This window comes from Oncorhynchus mykiss, chromosome 15 (assembly GCF_013265735.2).
Source record: "Oncorhynchus mykiss isolate Arlee chromosome 15, USDA_OmykA_1.1, whole genome shotgun sequence".
Lineage (NCBI taxonomy): Eukaryota > Metazoa > Chordata > Actinopteri > Salmoniformes > Salmonidae > Oncorhynchus > Oncorhynchus mykiss.
The window spans coordinates 42,934,989-42,956,758 of NC_048579.1; the positions used below are offsets into that span (position 1 = coordinate 42,934,989).

The 21,770-nt window shown below is 46.3% G+C and overlaps 1 protein-coding gene across 2 annotated transcripts in view; it reads right to left on the reverse strand.

Annotated features, from left to right (window-relative positions):
* Positions 1-21,770, reverse strand: part of st6gal1 (ST6 beta-galactosamide alpha-2,6-sialyltranferase 1) — a 182,730-nt gene that overhangs the window by 26,378 nt on the left and 134,582 nt on the right. For both annotated transcript variants that reach the window (XM_021563263.2, XM_021563264.2), the window contains exon 8: positions 2,950-3,124. In XM_021563263.2, coding sequence (XP_021418938.1) covers positions 2,950-3,124 — 175 coding nt within the window. The remainder of the gene's footprint in view (positions 1-2,949; positions 3,125-21,770) is intronic.

Genomic DNA, 21,770 nt, shown 5'->3' on the forward strand with positions numbered 1-21,770 from the left:
TTATTGCCCATTGAAAGGGATATCAACAAGATTCCTTTTTCTACGTCTTCCTTAAGGTGTCTACAGCCTTTAGACGTAGTTTCACGCCTTTATGTTGAAGAATGAGCGTAAACGAACACATTGTGTAAGTGGCCAGCTGATGGCTCCCAGAGTGATTCTTGCGTAAAAGAGAGAGGTAGCCATTTTTCCTCCCGGTCCTACTGAAAAGCCAACCTTCCCGGTTGACATATTATCGAATAGATATTTGAAAAACACCTTGAGGATTGATTATAAAAAACGTTTGCCACGTTTCTGTCGATATTATGGATATAATTAGAAATTTTTTTTCGCCGTTGTCGTGACCGCTATTTCCGGTGGATTTCTGAACATAACGTGACAAACAAACTGAGGTATTTTGGGTATAAAAATAATCTTTATGGAACAAAAGGAACATTTGCTTTCTAACTGGGAGTCTCGTCAGTGAAAACATCCGAAGATCATCAAAGGTAAACGGTTCATTTGATCGCTTTTCTCATTTTCGTGACCAAGCTTCCTGCTGCTAGCTGGACATAATGCTATGCTAGGCTATCGATAAACTTACACAAACGCTTGTCTTGCTATCGCTGTAAAGCATAATTTCAAAATCTGAGACGACAGGGTGATTAACAAATGGCTAAGCTGTGCTTCGCTATATTTCACTTGTGATTTCATGAATATGAAAATTTTCTAGTAAAATTATTTGACCGTTGCGCTATGCTAATTAGTGTAGTTGCTGACAATTCTCCCGGACCCGGGATCAGTCTTGGCTGATATCTTTTGATTTTCCCATGATGTCAAGCAAAGAGGCACTGAGTTTGAAGGTAGGCCTTGAAATACATCAACAGGTACACCTCCAATTGACTCAAATTATGTCAATTAGCCTATCAGAAGCTTCTGAAGCCAAAACATCATTTTTTGTAATATTCCAAGCTGTTTAAATGCACAGTCAACTTAGTGTATGTAAACTTCTGACCCACTGGAATTGTGATACAGTGAATTATAAGTGAAATAATCTGTCTGTAAACAATTGTTGGAAAAAGTGACATGCGTTATACACTAAGTAGACTTTCTAACTGACTTTCCAAAACGATAGTTTGTTAACAAGACATTTGTGGAGTTGTTGGAAAAACTAGTTTTAATGACTCCAACCTAAGTGTACGTAAACTTCTGACTTCAACTGTACATATCCCAACCAGATGCCATGGATTGACTATAGCCAATATCGGCACTGAATTGAAAGGCTACAGCTGCCGCTTTCAATAAGTGGGACTATAATCTGTGCGCTTATAAGAAATCCCGCTACGCCCTCCCACAAACCATCAAATAAGCAAGGCATCAATACAGGACCAAGACCGAATCCTACTACACCAGCTCTGACAATCATGGGATGTGGCAGTGCTAGCAAACTATCCTGGATTACAAAGGGAAACCAAGCCACGAGCTGTCCAGTGACGCGAGGCTACCAGATGAGCTAAAAACCTTCTATGCAAGCTTTGAGGCTAGCAAAAGTGAACTATGCATGAGAGCACCAGCTATTCCAGATGAATGTGTGATCATGCTTTCCATAGCCAATGTGAGTAAGACCTTTAAACAGGTTAACATTCACAATGCCGCAGGGCTAGACGCATTACCAGGACTCACACTCAGAGTATGCGCTGGCAAGTTTCTTCACTGATATTTTCAACCTCAGCCAAGGTAACCTGTCTAAATGACTATCGCCCAGTAGCACTCTCATCTGTAGCCATGAAATGCTTTGAAAGGCTGATCAACACCATGGCTCACAACACCGTCATCCCAGACACCCTGGACCCACTCCAATTCGCATACCGCCCCAACAGATCCATAGATGACATAATCTCTATTGCACCCACACTGATTTCCCACCTGGACAAAAGGCACACCGACGTGAGAATGCTGTTCATTGAATACACCTCAGCGTTCAACACCATTGTGCCCTCCAAGCTCATCACTAAGCTAAGGACCCTGGACTTCCTGACAGGCCGCCCCCAGGTAATGAGGGTAGGCAACAGCACATCCGCCACGCTGACCCTCAACACGGGAGCCCCTCAGGGTGCATGTTTAGTCCCCTCCAGTACTCCCTGTTCACCCACGACTGTGGGGCCATGCATGACTACAACACAATTATTAAGTTTGCAGACGTCACGACGGCCTGATCACCGATGACGATGAGACAGCTTACAGGGAGCAAGTCAGAGACCAGGCAGTGTGGTTCCAGGATAACAACCTCTCGCTCAACGTCAGCAGGAAAAAAGGAGCTAATTGTGGACTACATGAAACGGAGGGCCGAGCACGCCCCCATCCACATCGATGGGTCTGTTGTGGAACAAGGTCGAGAGCATCAAGTTCCTCGAAGTCCACATCACCAAGAAAGTATCATGGTCCACACACTTCCCATCAGGAGGCAGGAAAAAAGATTTGACCCTAAAAATCTCTTGCCACCCAAGTCATAGACTGTTCTTTCTACTACCGCATGGCAAGCAGTACCGATGCATCTAGTCTGGAACCAACAGGACCCTGAACAGCTTCTACCCCCAAGCTATAAAACTGCTAAATAGTTAGTTAAATAGTTAACCAAAAGCTACCCGGAATATCTGCATAGACCCTTTTTGCACTAATCTCTTTTGACTCATCACATACGCTGCTGTTACTGTTCATTGGTTATCCCTTTGCCTAGTCACTTTATCCCTACCTACCTCAATTACCTTATATCCCTGCACTTTTACTGGTACCCTGTGTATATTTTCTCTCTGCAATGTTTGGAAGGGCCCATCAGTAAGCAGTCTACACCTGTTGTTTATGAAGCATGTGACAAATACAATTTGATATGATAGACTATTGAGTTCTACCCCTGATCTGCCTTGATCTCTATATGGTAACCAAAAGGTTAGTAGAATTCACTGTATAGTTTACCCAGCAGTCCAGAGGAGGGCGGGTTCTTCTGGATGGGCTCGGCCATGTTGTCCTGGATTCGCTGCCAGAGCTGCCACTCAAAGCTGGGGTGCAGGATGTAGAAGGGCTGGAGGGGGTGGAGCCTCCTGTACCGCTGGTACTGGGCGAAGATGGGGTAGTCAGTCTTGTTGTACCACTGAGAAAGGGCAGTGGGTGGGGGTAAGGGAGATAGAAGAGAGAGAAATGGATGGGTGGGGAGGAGAGGAGATGAGAAAGCAACCGGGATCAAGTGGAGAAGAGAAGAAAAGGTTTTTGTGATGGTACTTTCTGTCCAGGTTATTTAAATTGAATATTCAACAACATCTACCGCTGCCTAGTTAGGATTCGGCACTCACTGTCACAGCCAGTTTCCATTCCCAGTCAGGGACCTACTCTTATAAGCATTATATTCTACTGTGTACACACTACGCTGTATTCTATTCAAGTCAACATTGATATATATATATATTTTTCCACCCTTTATTTATCTAGGCAAGTCAGTTAAGAACAATTCCTTATTTACAATGACAGTCTAGGAACAGTGAGTTAAATGCCTTATCAGCTCAGGGATTCGATCTAGCAACCTTTCGGTACTGGCCCAACGCTCTACACACTAGGCTACCTGCCACCCCTAATTTGATATTCATATTCGGTTTTCACACACCTTAGTACACACATTTATTTATTTGGATGTGAAAAGAGGTAGTAACATTGTAAACAAAATGGTGGACTCATTTATTGAACCTTTATTTAAGCAGGAAGTCATCCTGAGTCCACGGTCTTTTTCACAGATGAGCCCTGCATGATATGGAGGACCAAAGCTGCCATAATTAGAATGAAATGAATAAATAGGTAAATGCAGACAAATAGATAAAAACATGAATATGTAAATAAATCCACACATAGAGATAAAAAAATGAATAAACACATAAATAGATAAACAATGATTTAAATAATGAATCCCACTTTCTTTAATTTTTTCATTAATATTATTTCTTAAATTATTTCTGTAATTCTTCCTCCAAAATGATAATGAGGGGGTTCAAGCAAACATATGTGGGTGGTATCTAACACACCATTGCTAGATCAATGCCACGGCTCATTGATCAATTTCATTTGACTGGGCTGCATTCAGTATGACAGAACGTGTTCAAAGTTTAAAGGCCATGTTTCACATTAGCACCCCCAAACAATAATGTGTAGCACATATAGGCGTGTATCAATATGAAATCTCACTTTCGGGGTGGAAATTGGAGATAAAATCTATTATATTGTATTGAACTGACTAGTTCATAAAGGAACAATTGTCCAGACAGAGGATGAGTTTACGAATTGACGGTTTATTAACCCCACTTCACACAGGCTACTGTTTGGCCGTAGCCCCCGCCAAATAAATGAAGAATACCCTAGTAAACAACCGTGACCTTCTCTTGTGAAGGCCAGATGTAAGAGATGGCTAAACCTGGTCGTAAATTCCAATACTCAATCCCCCTGCCCATCCCAACCTCCACGCCACTCCGCCAACCACCAGGATGCCCGGCATCAGAACATTCCAGGCATTCCTGTGATTGGCAGATAGCAGGTTGATTGGCATGGCAGACCCCGCAAACACTGGGTATTGGTAAGTACAACACAACCAACTAATAGCCTAACACATAACACAAAGTTCCTCCCCCGCATCAAAGTTCCTCATCCCCAAGGGAACAAACAAAGTCGCTGAAGCGACCCGGAGGTCTTCTTTGCCTGCATGGCCGTGATGGTCGTAGATTGTCCAGATGTGAAACAGGGGGCTCCATCTATGGACGGGGGCTGCCCCTCTGGAACCCAGAGGATGAAGGCAGGGACATAGGGGACAAGGGTGCGGGAACGGGGATTACAGTCCTTGGCTCCGGGGACCCACGAGGTGACACAGGGAGGGAGACTGGGGGAGTGGGCTGTCTGGAGCCTTGTCTGCGACACCTGGGGGTGGGTGCCTGGAGAATGGGAGGGGAGGGGAATTGTGGGGTCCCTGGGGTTTGGGGAGAAGAGGCCCCTCTGTATGGGGCTAACCTGGTCCGGTGAATTGCCACCTTTCACCCCCTGGGAGAAAGCTGCACCCGGTAAACAACCTCCCCTACCCTCTCCAGGATGCTGCAAGGTCCCACCCAGTGACTGTCCAACTTGGGGCATCTGCCTTTCTTTCTCAGGGGGATGTAGACCCAGATCAGCTTCTCAGCCACAAAGTGCCTTCCCCGGGTGTGCATGTGATAGTTCCTCTTCTGCCTCATATCTGTATTCACCAGCTGCTCTCTGGTGAAGGTGTGGGCTCTCTCCAGGCGGTCCTGTGGTCTCCAGGCATACTCCTGCCCCTGGGGCACACGAGGGCTATCCAGGGGCCGACCAAACACCATCTCCGCAGGGGTGCGGATCTCTCTCCCCAGCATGAGGAGGGCAGGTGTGCAGGAAGTCTTGGACAGGGGAGTGGTATGCCATTAGGACCATAGCCAGGTGCTTGTCCCAGTCATGCTGGTGTTTGGCAGAGACAATGGCCAGCTGCTGTCCAAGCGTTTTGTTGAAGCGCTCCGTCACTTTGAGGATGGAGAGGAGTAGTGCGGGTCTTGTGCATACACAGCCTCTCAAACATGGTGGCGAACACACGGGACTCAAAGTTTCTGCCTTGGTTGCTGTGGATGGACTCCGCTGCTCCAAACCTGCTGAACATCCCCACTGTCAGGGCATTGACGATGGTCTCTGCCTCCTGGTCAGGCAGAGCATAAGCCTCGGGCCATTTTATGAAATAGTCCATGGCTGTGAGCACCCAGCGGTTTCCATTGTCTGTGGTGGGGAACGGCCCAACTACATCCACTCCCAACCTCTCCATGGGAGCCCCCACTGGGAACTGTTGGAGCTGAGCATGAGAGCAGCCTGGGGGACCCTTTCTCACTGTGCAGTTGTCACAGATGCGGAAAAAGTCCTCCACATCCCTCTTGTGCTTCCCCCAGTAAAAGGCCTGACGGAGGTGGCGGAGTGTTTTTGTGACACAAAAGTGTCCTCTCCCCACCCCCCCCATGAGTGCTCTGGAGCACAGCCTCTTGCAGCGCTTTTGGGACCACCACCTGCCCCCTCTCCTCTCCCATGCCTGCTGTAGCACGCCATCAGCCAGGCGCAGTCTCTCAAACTTTGACCACAACAATTTGGTCGCGAGTGAGAGTCTCAGCTGCGCCCCTGCTGCTGCCCCCATTCAGCCACTTCAACAGTCTGCAGCTCACAGGGCCGACACACTGTGGTACAGACCCCCTCCTCTGCACACAGCTCTCTCTCACGTCCCTCTCTCTGCTCACAGTGGTGGCACCTGCCTGCAATACAGGACCAACGGGACATGGCGTTGGAGTGGCATGCCAATGCCCTGTGCACAATTGTGAAGTCGTACGGCTGAAACTCTTCCAACCAGCATGCCACCTGCCCCTCTGGCTCTATGAAAGACATGAGCCACTGAAGAGCAGAGTGGTCAGTCCTTACAGTAAAGGACAGGCCACCCAGGTAGTTCTTGAAGTTGATGGAAACCACAACAGCCAAGAGCTCCCGCCGGGTGACACAGTAGCGGCGCTCATGTTTGTTAAATGTTTTGCTGAAGTATGCCACCACTCTCTCTGTGCCGGTGGGCTCTTCCTGAAGATGATGGTGGTTGGGAAAGAGAGCCAGGGGTCCGCACTACCCGGGCTATGCAGACCCCGAGCCGATTCCCTGAGCTCTGGGGGACATGGGGCAAACTTGCCGCAGGTGGCCTGGCTGGCCACACCCCCAGCAGACCCTGGGACCAGGGCGTGTGTTTCGTGTTGCCTGTAGCGACACAGCACGAATTAATTCAGTCATTTCAGCCAACAATGCAGGCTTTTCCGGCTCTGGGCTGCTCTGCCCCCCAGCCCACACAGTGGGTCTGTCTCCCTGCACTCCCACCAAAGCCCCAGTTGAAGCCCCAGCCCATACCAGCTCCCTCTCCATAGCCATCTCCAAGGCTATCTGCAATGACTCAGGATGAGCCAGCTGGGCCTGTATGCACAGCTCCGTTCGAGAGAGCGCCTGTATGAACTGGTCCCGTGCTAGCTCGCTCTGCACGCAGCCCGGGCTGTACACACTGTCCAAAGCGCTCAGTGCTCCCACTAAAGACCAGGGGCTAATCAATATCAAACAGGTCAGATCATCATCCGTGAGTCACAAAGCCAACTGCAGTGCCCAATCTTCATTTGACCACCCCCAAAAATGAGCTAACAGTTCAAACTGAGCATGAAAAGCTTCCCAATCTGCCTTACCAGAATACTTCAGGGTCTTAAAACCTGTTTGGCATTTTCACAGAAACCTCCTGCTACTCAGGCCAATAAGCTAATATATGCATATTATTAGTAGTATTGGATAGAAAACATTCTGAAGTTTCTAAAACTGTTTGAATGATGTCTGTGAGTATAATAACAGAATGGCAGGCGAATATGGCAGGCGAAAACCTGAGAAATATCCAACCAGGAAGTGGGAAATCTGAGGTTTGTAGTTTTTCAACTCATTGCCTATCGAATATACAGTGTGTATGGGGTCATACTGCACTTCCTAAGGCTTCCACTAGATGTCAACAGTCTTTAAAATGTTCTTTGAGGCTTCTACTGTGAAGTGGGGGCAAATGAGAGCTGATTCAACCAGAGGCCTGCCAGAGTGCCATGAGCGGATCACGCGCACACACATGAGAGCGACCTGCATTCCATTGCAATTCTAAAGACAAAGGAATTCTCTGGTTGGAACATTATTGAAGATTTATGTCAAAAACATCCTAAAGATTGATTCTATACTTCGTTTGACATGTTTCTACGAACTGTAATATGACTTTTTGAACTTTTCGTCTGAACTTTCGTCTGGACTTGCCCGCACCTCGTGAGCTTGGATTTGTTTACCAAACGTGAACAAAACAGGTATTTGGACAAAAATTATGGACTTTATCAAACAAAACAAACATTTATTGTGGAACTGTTATTCCTGGGAGTGCATTCTGATGAAGATCATCAAAGGTAAGTGAATATTTATAACACTATTTCTATTTTTTATAACACTATTTTACTGACTCCACAACATGGCGGGTATCTGCATGTCTTGTTTTTGTGTCTGAGCGTCGTACTCATGGTTTGCTTTTTCCGTAAAGCTTTTTTGAAATCTGACACAGCAGTTGCATTATTTTAAGGAGAACTATATCTATAATTCTGTGCATAATAGTTGTATCTTTATCAAAGTCTATTATGAGTATTTCTGTAAATTAGTGTGGCTCTCTGAAAATTCGCCGGATGTTTTCGAGGCACAACATTACTGACCATAAAGTGCCAATGTAAACTGATATTTTTGAATATAAATATGAACTTTATTGAACAAAACATACACGAGCCTGAGAAGTTTTAACAGATACGGATGCAATCGGGACCTGGGCGCCACCATGTTTTTTTACATCCTGAGCCCCAGATTCCTCGTCCCACCTTGTCGACGTCACTCCTTCAGTCCGCCCACCAAAATCTGCACGAAGCACAGTCGACGAAGCACTCATGCCCGCTTCAGCCGCCATCATTCTTTTGTCCTCCCTCAAGCGGCCTCTGTGCTCCGACGCCCTGGCGATCTCCTCAGCCAGATCCTACAACGTCCATGCACACGCACCTCCTTGGCCATAATCGTCCCCTACCTCCACCTTCACTCTCGGATTCCCTCGAAGCATTTCCAACCCTGGTTCTCACGTACGTTAGCTAGCCACGGAAGTCAGCTAGCTAGCTGGCTAACACGGAACCCAAACTGGCTGCGCTCGTGCACCATCGTGCGCTATCATGCATGAATGTATTTTGTCCCCCTACACCAAACGCGATCATGACACGCAGGTTAAAATATCAAAACAAACTCTGAACCAATGACATTCATTTGGGGACAGGTCGAAAAGCATTAAACATGTATGGCAATTTAGCTAGTTAGCTTGCACTTGCTGGCTAATTTGTCCTATTTAGCTAACTTGCTATTGCGAGCTAATTTGTCCTGGGATATAAACATTGAGTTGTTATTTTACCTGAAATGCACAAGGTCCTCTACTCCGACATTTAATCCACACATAAAACGGCCAACCAAATCGTTTCTAGTTCTCTCCTCCTTCCAGGCTTTTTCATCTTTGAACTTATATGGTGATCGGCATCTAAACTTTCATAGTATTACCACGACGACCTGCAAAACATTTCGTTTTTCAATCACCGACGTGGGTATAACCAATGAGGAGATGGCACGTGGGTACCTGCTTCTACAAACCAATGAGGAGATGGGAGAGGCAGGACTTGCAGCGCGATCTACATCAGAAATATAACTGATTTCTATTTTAGCCCTTGGCAACGCAGATGCTCGTTGGCATGCGCGAGCAGTGTGAGTGCCATAATTTGAATAACATGGATTTCAACATTTATTTTGCGACTCTTGCAAACGCAACGTGTCCGGTCTGGTCAGCATGTAACTTTTATCAACGTTTTTACTTCTGACACCAATGTAATGACCTGACTAGATCATAAAGGAACAATTGTCCAGACAGAGGATTGAGTTTACAAATTGACGGTTTATTAACCCAACTTCACACAGGCCACTGTTTGGCCGTAGCCCCCGCCAATTAAATGAAGGATACCCTATAAAACAACCGTGACCTTGTGAAAGTCAGACATAAGTGAGAGAACAATGGCTAAACCTGGTCTTAACTTCCAATGCTCCATCCCCCTGCCTAACCCCCTCCACCCACGACCAGAATGCCCGGCATCAGAACATTCCAGGCATTCCTGTGATTGGCAGATAGCAGGTTGATTGGCATGGCGGACCCCGCGAACACTAAGTACAACACAACCAACTAATAGCCTAACACATAACACACAACTAACTGTCTGTGCTGGTCGCTACACTATGCTGCTGTGAACCACGTGCACCATAAAACACACACAAATACGATTTCCTTCCTTGACATAGAAACAGGTGAACAGTTTTGGAACACTGAGCTATTGATTGCATTAGGTGGCTGTGTTACAAGTGGGTTGCTTCTGACAATAAGGCACCGGACTACAACCATATAGTTTTGAACCTATAAAACAAAGGGATGAGAGTAGGCAAGGAGCCGACGAGAGGAATGTCCAGAAAAGCATGGTAAACTAACATTACTGAGCATCAAGCTAGCTAGCTTGGCTACAACTGATAAAGTTGAGTTGGCTAGCTAGCTGTGTTTCATAGCCAGACTTAGTTTTACATTTAGCTTGCTAGCTAATGAACTTAACAACAATTATCAAAAAACATTATTTTCTAGGTAGCTCAATATTTGTCAGATGTAAAGCAAGCAGGATCGTGGCATGTCAGAAGCAATGCATGTTAGCTAACTCACGTTAACTAGATCACTTATTAAATAATAGAGTGGATACTTAATAAGCTAGCAGCTAGCTAACTACAGTCAAGTAAGGAGGAGCATGTTGTCATGATGGAATAAAATCACCTAGCTATGTGAAGCTAGCCACAATACGGATTAGCCACAATCGTTGCATTTACTTACTTTAACTTAGGAAATGTTAGTGAGATGCTGCATGGTGCCATAAAAAAAAAATAGTTTAACTAGCTATAACATCTCATGTATGTGTAATTTGTCATAGCCGTTATCAGAAAATGGCATGCATACTCAGATCTATTGTCATTTAAAGACATACATGTGAAATATGGATACTGATACATGAATCATAAATACAGGTACCATTTTCTTGTTAGTCTCTGCAGGTTTGTCATCTGATTTCTTGGAGCCAGGTGGGGATAGATGAAACCATACTGCAAGGCAGGACATTTCTCTGCATCCAGGTTGAGGCTTGCTACCAGCAGGAACATGGAGCACTCTCTCAGTAAGTCATGTTATTATTATTTTCCTTTACATTGCATGATACTAGGCAGGAGGCCCTGGGCCAGTGGGAGGTCAGGGCTCACTCTCTTTCTAGCACGCACTAGCCTTCTAGCATGCAAGAGCCTTCTAACCAACGACCTGCAATCTCTCCAGAACACAGAATAGTAAGCTACACTCATATGCACCATGTAAACCACTGGCAGTCTGCCTGTGTGATGACAGTATATTATCCACAGCCACTGGTTGGATTAGATTTATCATACTCATTCCAAATGTCATGCTCTCTCCTCCCTGTAAAAGTCTCCCAGACTTTTATCAAAACTAACACGTGTCCATCCTCCTATCCCAAGGTGAGTCTGCAGGGCTATGGAACTCTAGAAGTGCAGATCAAAACTCCTGCCACCCTGTTGTCAGCTATATGCTTTTCCTGAGGAAGGATGCAACTATCAAGGCTTTTAAAGGCTGCATTTTGGGGATGACCAAATGCAATAAAGTTTTGTATAAACTCGTGAAAATGTTGTTAGATTACAAAATAATAACATTTTCATAACATGTTTGTCACCAACTTTTACTAACATCTGTGGTAACTGAAACAAAGACAGCTTGGAGCTTATGATTCAGATGGTCTAAAGTAAATGCAAGTCTCATGTCCAGGGTGAATACATTTTTATTAATGTATATCAGACATCACACAGGTGTGTCAACTAATATATACTACCGTTCAAAAGTTCGGGGTAACTTAGAAATGTCCTTGTTTTTGAAAGAAAAGCACATTTTTTGTTCATTAAAATAACATCAAATTGATCAGAAATACAGTGTAGACATTGTTAATGTGGTAAATGACTGTTGTAGCTGTGGCACTCCAGGAACAGGGTTGCCTAGCCCTTCTTTAGGGTCCTTCAGCACTCCAGGAACAGGGTTGTCTACCCCTGCTTTAGGGTCCTGCAGCACTCCAGGAACAGGGTTGTTTACACCTACTCTAGGGTCCTGCAGCACTCCAGGAACAGGGTTGTCTACCCCTGCCGTAGGGTCCTGCAGCACTCCAGGAACAGGGATGTCTACCCCTGCTCTAGGGTCCTGCAGCACTCCAGGAACAGGGTTGTCTACCCCTGGTCTAGGGTCCTGCAGCACACCAGGAACAGGGTTGTCTACCCCTGCTCTAGGGTCCTGCAGCACTCCAGGAACAGAGTTGCCTACCTCTGCTCTAGGGTCCTGCAGCACTCCAGAAACAGGGTTGCCCACCCCTGCTCTAGGGTCCTGTGGTGAAAGGACTGCTGTGCAAGGTATAAGGCAACAGATTTCTTCCAGGGCCCATATTCACAAAGCGTCACAGAGTAGGGATAGTGATCTAGGATAACCCTCCAACGTGTCAATGTAATTGTACTCAGTGTGAAGGCAAAACTTATTCTAAAATCACTACTATGAAATTCTTTGTGAATATGGGCCCTGCCCAGCAGCATACTGGCCTGTCAGCAATGCCAAATGCAAACAAAACATGAAAAATAATTATGTTAGTCAGTTAACTTAATGAAACACTAATGTAAATGTGCACAAGCCCCCTAATCAGCCAAATTATATGAAAACAACACAGCCTATGTCACGTTCTGACCTTTATTTCCGTTGTTTTGTATTTATTTAGTATGGTCAGGGCGTGAGTTGGGTGGGCAGTCTGTTTGTTTTTCTATGTTTTGGGGCATTTCTATGTTTTCGGCCTAGTATGGTTCTCAATCAGAGGCAGGTGTCATTAGTTGTCTCTGATTGAGAATCATACTTAGGTAGCCTGGGTTGCACTGTTTGTTTGTGGGTGATTGTCTATGTTAGTGGCTTGTGTCTGCACAGGTCTCATTTTGTAGCTTCACGGTCGTATTTGGTTTATTGTTTTCGTTACTCTTTTGCATAGTGTTCAGTCTTTCTTTATTAAAGATTCACCATGGACACTTACCACGCCGCATATTGGTCCTCTGATCCTTCTCGCCTCTCCTCTTCAGACGAAGAGGAGGACGACCGTGACAGAATCACCCACCAACCAAGGACCAAGCGGCGTGGTAGAAAACAGCGACGACAGCAGCAGCAACAACAACAGCGGCCGGTATCACAGGACTCCTGGACATGGGAGGAGATACTGAACGGAGAGGGACCCTGGGCACAGGCTGGGGAATATCGCCGCCCCAAAGCAGAGCTGGAGGCAGCGAAAGCTGAGCGGCGGCGATATGAGGAGGCAGCACGGCAGTGCGACAGGTACGAGAGACAGCCCCAAATTTTTTTTTGGGGGGGGCACACGAGGGGTGGAGCTAAGCCAGGTAGCAGACCTGCGCTCACCCCTCGTGCTTATTATAAGCAGCGCGATACTGGGCAGGCACCGTGTTATGCGGTTAAGCGCACGGTGTCGCCAGTACGTGTCCATAGCCCGGTGCGCTATAGGACAGCCCCCCGAGAGTGTCATGCGAGTGCGGGCATCGAGCCAGGGCGTATGGTGCCTGCTCAGCGGGTCTGGTCGCCGGTACGCAGTTTTGGCCCAGGGTATCCTGCGCCGGCTCTGCGTGCTGTGTCTCCGGGGCGCTGGGAGGGTGCAGTGCGTCCTCTGCCCGCGCTCCGCTCGTACCGGGCGACTGTGGGAATGGAGCCGAAGGGAGAGGTGCGTGTAGTAAGCACTAGATCTCCCGTGCTTACCCACAGCCCGGTTCAACCTGTGCCTGCACTCTGGACGGTCCGGGCTAGAGTGGTTATCCAGCCTGGGGAAGTGGTGCCAAGGTTGCGCACCAGAGCTCCAGTGCTCCCCCACAGCCCGGTCTTTCAGGTGCCTCCTCTTAACCCCAAGCCTCCTGAAGGTCTTCCCAGCCTGGTGGTTCCTGTGGCAGCCCCACGCACCAGGCTGTCTCTCTGTCTCCTCCCTGCAGGTGGTCCTGTCTGTCCGGCGCCGCTGCCGGAGTCTCCCGCCTGTCCGGCGCCGCTGCCGGAGTCTCCCGCCTGTCCGGCGCCGCTGCCGGAGTCTCCCGCCTGTCCGGCGCCTCTGCCGGAGTCTCCCGCCTGTCCGGCGCCTCTGCCGGAGCCTCCCGCCTGTCCGGCGCCTCTGCCGGAGCCTCCCGCCTGTCCGGCGCCTCTGCCGGAGCCTCCCGCCTGTCCGGCGCCTCTGCCGGAGCCTCCCGCCTGTCCGGCGCCTCTGCCGGAGCCTCCCGCCTGTCCGGCGCCTCTGCCGGAGCCTCCCGCCTGTCCGGCGCCTCTGCCGGAGCCTCCCGCCTGTCCGGCGCCTCTGCCGGAGCCTCCCGCCTGTCCGGCGCCTCTGCCGGAGCCTCCCGCCTGTCCGGCGCCGCTGCCGGAGCCTCCCGCCTGTCCGGCGCCGCTGCCGGAGCCTCCCGCCTGTCCGGCGCCGCTGCCGGAGCCTCCCGCCTGTCCGGCGCCGCTGCCGGAGCCTCCCGCCTGTCCGGCGCCGCTGCCGGAGCCCCTCTGCCCAGAGCAGCTGTCTCTCTGTCCCGAGCAGCTGTCTCTCTGTCCCGAGCAGCTGTCTCTCTGTCCCGAGCAGCTGTCTCTCTGTCCCGAGCAGCTGTCTCTCTGTCCCGAGCAGCTGTCTCTCTGTCCCGAGCAGCTGTCTCTCTGTCCCGAGCAGCTGTCTCTGTCCCGAGCAGCTGTCCCTCTGTCCCGAGCTGCCCCTCTGTCCAGTGGGGTCATTGAGAGGGGTGGTCATGCTGAGAGAGCCACGGAGGCGGACAATAAGGCGGACTAAGACAATGATGAGGTGGGGTCCGCGTCCCGCGCCAGAGCCGCCACCGCGGACAGACGCCCACCCAGACCCTCCCCTATAGGTCAAGGTTTTGCGGCCGGAGTCCGCACCTTTGGGGGGGGGTACTGTCACGTTCTGACCTTTATTTCCGTTGTTTTGTATTTGTTTAGTATGGTCAGGGCGTGAGTTGGGTGGGCAGTCTGTTTGTTTTTCTATGTTTTGGGGCATTTCTATGTTTTCGGCCTAGTATGGTTCTCAATCAGAGGCAGGTGTCATTAGTTGTCTCTGATTGAGAATCATACTTAGGTAGCCTGGGTTGCACTGTTTGTTTGTGGGTGATTGTCTATGTTAGTGGCTTGTGTCTGCACAGGTCTCATTTTGTAGCTTCACGGTCGTATTTGGTTTATTGTTTTCGTTACTCTTTTGCATAGTGTTCAGTCTTTCTTTATTAAAGATTCACCATGGACACTTACCACGCCGCATATTGGTCCTCTGATCCTTCTCGCCTCTCCTCTTCAGACGAAGAGGAGGACGACCGTGACAGCCTATTTGCAGTAAAACAAGGACAGGCATTTTTCATGCCGGGCAAGGGAACAAAGTAGTTTGACAAAAACTGCTCAAATCTTCAGTACCTACCTACCAATATAACTAGTTTTTATTTTCTAGAACTCTAGCTAGAGTCCACTTAGCTAGCTACCTAAGGTGAACTATGTTGGTGGGGGTTAGCTAGCTAGCTAAGGTGAACTCTGTTGGTGGGGGTAAGATAAGATAACGTTAAGCTACCTTTCCCCCAGCAGTTTCAAGATAGCAGGCTTGTTAATTGTATTTTAATCAACTTTATCAATCAGATGAATAGCTATCAAATATATTTGTTCACCTACGTGTCCCTTCTTCGATGAGGTTGGCATCCAATAAAGGTTTCATTACCGCCACCTGCTGGACTAGAGTATACCTCCCTTATACTTTGCTTTAAAATAACTAGAACTACAAATAAATGAACAAATACCCTACAATCTAACCCTACATGCACTAAAAACTCGCCACCCTGCTTCACTATTTAAATACAGTTGAAGTCGAAAGTTTGCATACACATTTAAACTATGCAATACAACAAAAAATATATTTGAAAAAATTATACATTATAATAATAAAAAAAGAATGAGACATTGGGTCATATGGTCAATATGTAGGCTACATATTATACATTAAGTGTGAAACTTAAGGATTATATAGAGATGCAATCGATGTGAGGGGAGTTCCTCCAAATAATCAAAAGGTTGCCAAATTCTGTAAAATGTCTTCGTTCCTCAAGCAGTAAGTAATTTTCTACAGTGGGATACAATTATTAACTTCTGATAGCCACATTGCAACTGGCAGGGGGAATCCGATTTCCATTTCAAGTCAATACATTTATTGGCAATCGCTAGCAATATTTCTGTTAGCTTTATAGCATGGCTTTGCCTAAGATTGGAATGAGTAAAGTCACCCAGTAGACAGACCTCCGGGCCTAAAGGGAATACAACCCCGTGAATTGAGGATATGGTATCGCATCCCCCTGCCAGAAACGATGTTGAACGGTTTTGAACACTGCCAAGTGGAATGCAGGAATGTTCCATCATCTGTATCTGGAGTTCAACGTGGAAGTAACACCATCCCTGCATAGGTCACTCCATAGACCCTCTCCATAGACCCTCATCAAGATTAATACTCAGATCTTTTCCCCATCTAAGTCTGGGTTTATCTAGCTCAGGCAATGGTAGTCCTGACATAAGAGCATCGTAAACAGGTGAAATGGTCAAGAACAGTGGTTGGTCTGCGTGGCATAGTTGTTCAATAGGTGACATCTTAGGTAGGTTCGATTGTCCCTTGAGAGTCACCCTAATAAAGTTTCGTAGTTGTAGGTAGCTAAAGAAGTCCCTGTTAGTGGTATTGTGGTATTTCTGTTTCAGCTGATCAAAAGACATAAGAACTCCCTCCTCGACCTAGGTTGGGCAAAACTAAACATGGCAGTGTTCGCCTTAGCAATCTCACTAGGATAAAGACCACCTTCATTCCTGTCATTATTGAAAGAGATCATGATACCTCACATCTCAAAATAGGGCTACTTAATGTTAGATCCCTTACTTCAAAGGCAATTATAGTCAATGAACTAATCACTGATCATAATCTTGATGTGATTGGCCTGACTGAAACATGGCTTAAGCCTGATGAATTTACTGTGTTAAATGAGGCCTCACCTCCTGGCTACACTAGTGACCATATCCCCCGTGCATCCCGCAAAGGCGGAGGTGTTGCTAACATTTACGATAGGAAATTTAAATTTACAAAAAAAAAAAAGACGTTTTCGTCTTTTGAGCTTCTAGTCATGAAATCTATGCAGCCTACTCAATCACTTTTTATAGCTACTGTTTACAGGCCTACTGGGCCATATACAGCGTTCCTCACTGAGTTCCCTGAATTCCTATCGGACCTTGTAGTCATAGTAGATAATATTCTAATCTTTGGTGACTTTAATATTCACATGGAAAAGTCCACAGACCCACTCCAAAAGGCTTTCGGAGCCATCATCGACTCAGTGGGTTTTCTCCAACATGTCTCTGGACCCACTCACTGTCACAGTCATACGCTGGACCTAGTTTTGTCCCATGGAATAAATGTTGTGGATCTTAATGTTTTTCCTCATAATCCTGGACTATCGGACCACCATTTCATTACGTTTGCAATTGCAACAAATAATCTGCTCAGACCCCAACCAAGGATCATCAAAAGTCGTGCTATAAATTCACAGACAACACAAAGATTCCTTGATGTCCTTCCAGATTCCCTCTGTCTACCCAAGGACGGCAGAAGACAAAAATCAGTTAACCACCTAACTGAGGAACTCAATTTAACCTTGCGCAATACCCTAGATGCAGTTGCACCCCTAAAAACTAAAAACATTTCTGATAAGAAACTAGCTCCCTGGTACACAGAAAATACCCGAGCTCTGAAGCAAGCTTCCAGAAAATTGGAACGGAAATGGCGCCACACCAAACTGGAAGTCTTCCGACTAGCTTGGAAAGACAGTACTGTGCAGTACCGAAGAGCCCTTACTGCTGCTCGATCATCCTATTTTTCTAACTTAATTGAGGAAAATAAGAACAATCCGAAATTCCTTTTTGATACTGTCGCAAAGCTAACTAAAAAGCAGCATTCCCCAAGAGAGGATGACTTTCACTTTAGCAGTGATAAATTCATGAACTTCTTTGAGAAAAAGATTATGATTATTAGAAAGCAAATTACGGACTCCTCCTTAAATCTGCGTATTCCTTCAAAGCTCAGTTGTCCTGAGTCTGCACAACTCTGCCAGGACCTAGGATCAAGAGAGACGCTCAAGTGTTTTAGTACTATATCTCTTGACACAATGATGAAAATAATCATGGCCTCTAAACCTTCAAGCTACATACTGGACCCTATTCCAACTAAACTACTGAAAGAGCTGCTTCCTGTGCTTGGCCCTCCTATGTTGAACATAATAAACGGCTCTCTATCCACCGGATGTGTACCAAACTCACTAAAAGTGGCAGTAATAAAGCCTCTCTTGAAAAAGCCAAACCTTGACCCAGAAAATATAAAAAACTATCGGCCTATATCGAATCTTCCATTCCTCTCAAAAATTTTAGAAAAGGCTGTTGCGCAACAACTCAGTGCCTTCCTGAAGACAAACAATGTATACGAAATGCTTCAGTCTGGTTTTAGACCCCATCATAGCACTGAGACAGCACTTGTGAAGGTGGTAAATTACATTTTAATGGCATTGGACCGAGGCTCTGCATCTGTCCTCGTGCTCCTAGACCTTAGTGCTGCTTTTGATACCATCGATCACCACATTCTTTTGGAGAGATTGGAAACCCAAATTGGTCTACACGGACACGTTCTGGCCTGGTTTAGATCTTATCTGTCGGAAAGATATCAGTTTGTCTCTGTGAATGGTTTGTCCTCTTGACAAATCAACTGTAAATGTCAGTGTTCCTCAAGGTTCCGTTTTAGGACCATTGTTTTCACTATATATTTTACCTCTTGGGGATGTTATTCGAAAACATAATGTTAACTTTCACTGCTATGCGGATGACACACAGCTGTACATTTCAATGAAACATGGTGAAGCCCCAAAATTGCCCTTGCTAGAAGCATGTGTTTCAGACATAAGGAAGTGGATGGCTGCAAACGTTCTACTTTTAAACTCGGACAAAACAGAGATGCTTGTTCTAGGTCGCAAGAAACAAAGAGATCTTCTGTTGAATCTGACAATTAATCTTAATGGTTGTACAGTCGTCTCAAATAAAACTGTGAAGGACCTCGGCGTTACTCTGGACCCTGATCTCTCTTTTGAAGAACATATCAAGACCATTTCAAGGACAGCTTTTTTCCATCTACGTAACATTGCAAAAATCAGAAACTTTCTGTCCAAAAATTATGCAGAAAAATTAATCTATGCTTTTGTCACTTCTAGGTTAGACTACTGCAATGCTCTACTTTCCGGCTACCCGGATAAAGCACTAAATAAACTTCAGTTAGTGCTAAATACGGCTGCTAGAATCCTGACTAGAACCAAAAAATTTGATCATATTACTCCAGTGCTAGCCTCTCTACACTGGCTTCCTGTCAAAGCAAGGGCTGATTTCAAGGTTTTACTGCTAACCTACAAAGCATTACATGGGCTTGCTCCTACCTATCTCTCTGATTTGGTCCTGCCGTACATACCTACACGTACGCTATGGTCACAAGACGCAGGCCTCCTAATTGTCCCTAGAATTTCTAAGCAAACAGCTGGAGGCAGGGCTTTCTCCTATAGAGCTCAATTTTTATGGAACGGTCTGCCTACCCATGTCAGAGACGCAAACTCGGTCTCAACCTTTAAGTCTTTACTGAAGACTCTTCTCTTCAGTAGGTCATATGATTGAGTGTAGTCTGGCCCAGGAGTGGGAAGGTGAACGGAAAGGCTCTGGAGCAACGAACCGCCCTTGCTGTCTATGCCTGGCCGGTTCCCCTCTTTCCACTGGGATTCTCTGCCTCTAACCCTATTACAGGGGCTGAGTCACTGGCTTACTGGGGCTCTCTCATGCGTCACCTGAGTGGGTTGATTCACTGATGTGGTCATCCTGTCTGGGTTGGTCCAGTTTAAACTGTTCTGCCTTATTATTATTCGACCATGCTGGTCATTTATGAACATTTGAACATCTTGGCCATGTTCTGTTATAATCTCCACCCGGCACAGCCAGAAGAGGACTGGCCATCCCACATATGCTCTCTCTCATTCTCTCTTTCTTTCTCTCTCTCGGAGGACCTGAGCCCTAGGACCATGCACCAGGAATACCTGACATGATGACTCCTTGCTGTCCCCAGTCCACCTGACCGTGCTGCTGCTCCAGTTTCAACTGTTCTGCCTTATTATTATTCGACCATGCTGGTCATTTATGAACATTTGAACATCTTGGCCATGTTCTGTTATAATCTCCCCCCGGCACAGACAGAAGAGGACTGGCCACCCCTCATAGCCTGGTTCCTCTCTAGGTTTCTTCCTAGGTTTTGGCCTTTCTAGGGAGTTTTTCCTAGCCACCGTGCTTCTACACCTGCATTGCTTGCTGTTTGGGGTTTTAGGCTGGGCTTCTGTACAGCACTTTGAGGTATCAGCTGATGTACGAAGGGCTATATAAATACATTTGATTTGATTTGATTTGACCATAACAATGTTACAGAAGAGTGATCCCCTTATCAGACCATGGTCTAAAGTTACTATTATGGAAGCACATAGGAATCAATCTATTGTTCCATTGAGGGGTTTTAGGGGAAAGAAATCCCTCTCGTCTGAACCGCTCATGCGGTTTGCACCATGCCAGGACAGAATGTATAATTAAAAGGTTGTCTGATAGTTTTTTATATATTTCCTGTCCTAAACCGTCTGGTCAGCTTGTCGTCAGAGGAAAATATTGTTACGGGCACAGGGATGGGGAGAGATTGAAACAAATGTAGAAATCTGGGCAGGACATTCATTTTAATTACATTCATATTACCCAGTAGAGTGAGAGGCAAGTCCATCCATTTACACAGGTTACCCTCCACCTTTTGCAACAAGCTGGCTAGATTGAGTTTATAGAGGTTGTTCAGGTTACCATCCACCATTATGCCCAAATATGTGAAGCCCATAGGTGACCATCTAATAAGGAAACTTATGCCTGATGTTATGATGGTCAAAGACAGACAACGGTATGATTTCGCTTTTATCAAAATTGACCTTATATCCGGAGAAAGAACTATAACACTGTAATAGATTATGTAAATGAGAGAGGGAATGTTCCGGGTTCGTTGGAAATAAGATGAGGTCGTACACAAAGAGTGATAACTTATGGGTATGGGGGCCCACCTCAAAGCCATGTATGTCAGGGCACGTTCCAATAGCCTCAGCCAGTTCGATAGCGAGGGCAAAGAGGTGGGGTTTGTGCTGCTACCATGTTGTTGTTGACCAACAGGGGGAGACATGACTCTAGTCTCTTATAGAGCATCTTGGTGACCAGTTTACTATCTGTATTAAGGACAGAGATTGGTCTATAGGAGGCGCACTTTAATGGTTTTTCCCTTTCTTGTGAATTACTGACTCTGGAAAACAGTTTTAAGCACCTCCGTAAGGTACGGTACCAACAGCTCCTTAAATTCTTTATAGAACTCTGGAGTGGGATTTAAATCCAGGGGATTTATTAGAAGGCCTCCAACAATTCAGGGACTGAAGACTGTTTCCTCAGGCACTCTCTGTCTTCCTCTGACCGTCATGGGAGGTTGAGAGAGGAGAGAAAAGAGTTGATCTCTGATAGATCATTGCTTGATTGGGAAGTATAGAGGTCCTCGTAATGTTTCTTAAAAGTATCATTAATTTCAGTAGGGTCGAAAGATATCTCATTAGTAAGAGTTTCTATAGCTTTAATTGTCCTACTACTTTCCTATGCTTTCAGTTGCCATTCCAATACTTTGTGTGCTTTCTCTCCAAGCTCGTAGTAATGCTGTTTTGATTTAGTGACGGCCTTCTCAGCTTGATACGTGTTCAGAGTACTATATTTCAGGTTCTTTAGCTCAGAGATTTCAGATTCAAGGGGATTCAGTTTCGCACTGTGTTTTCTCTTCAACTCTTTAGTGTAGGAAACGTTCTGTCCCCTCAGA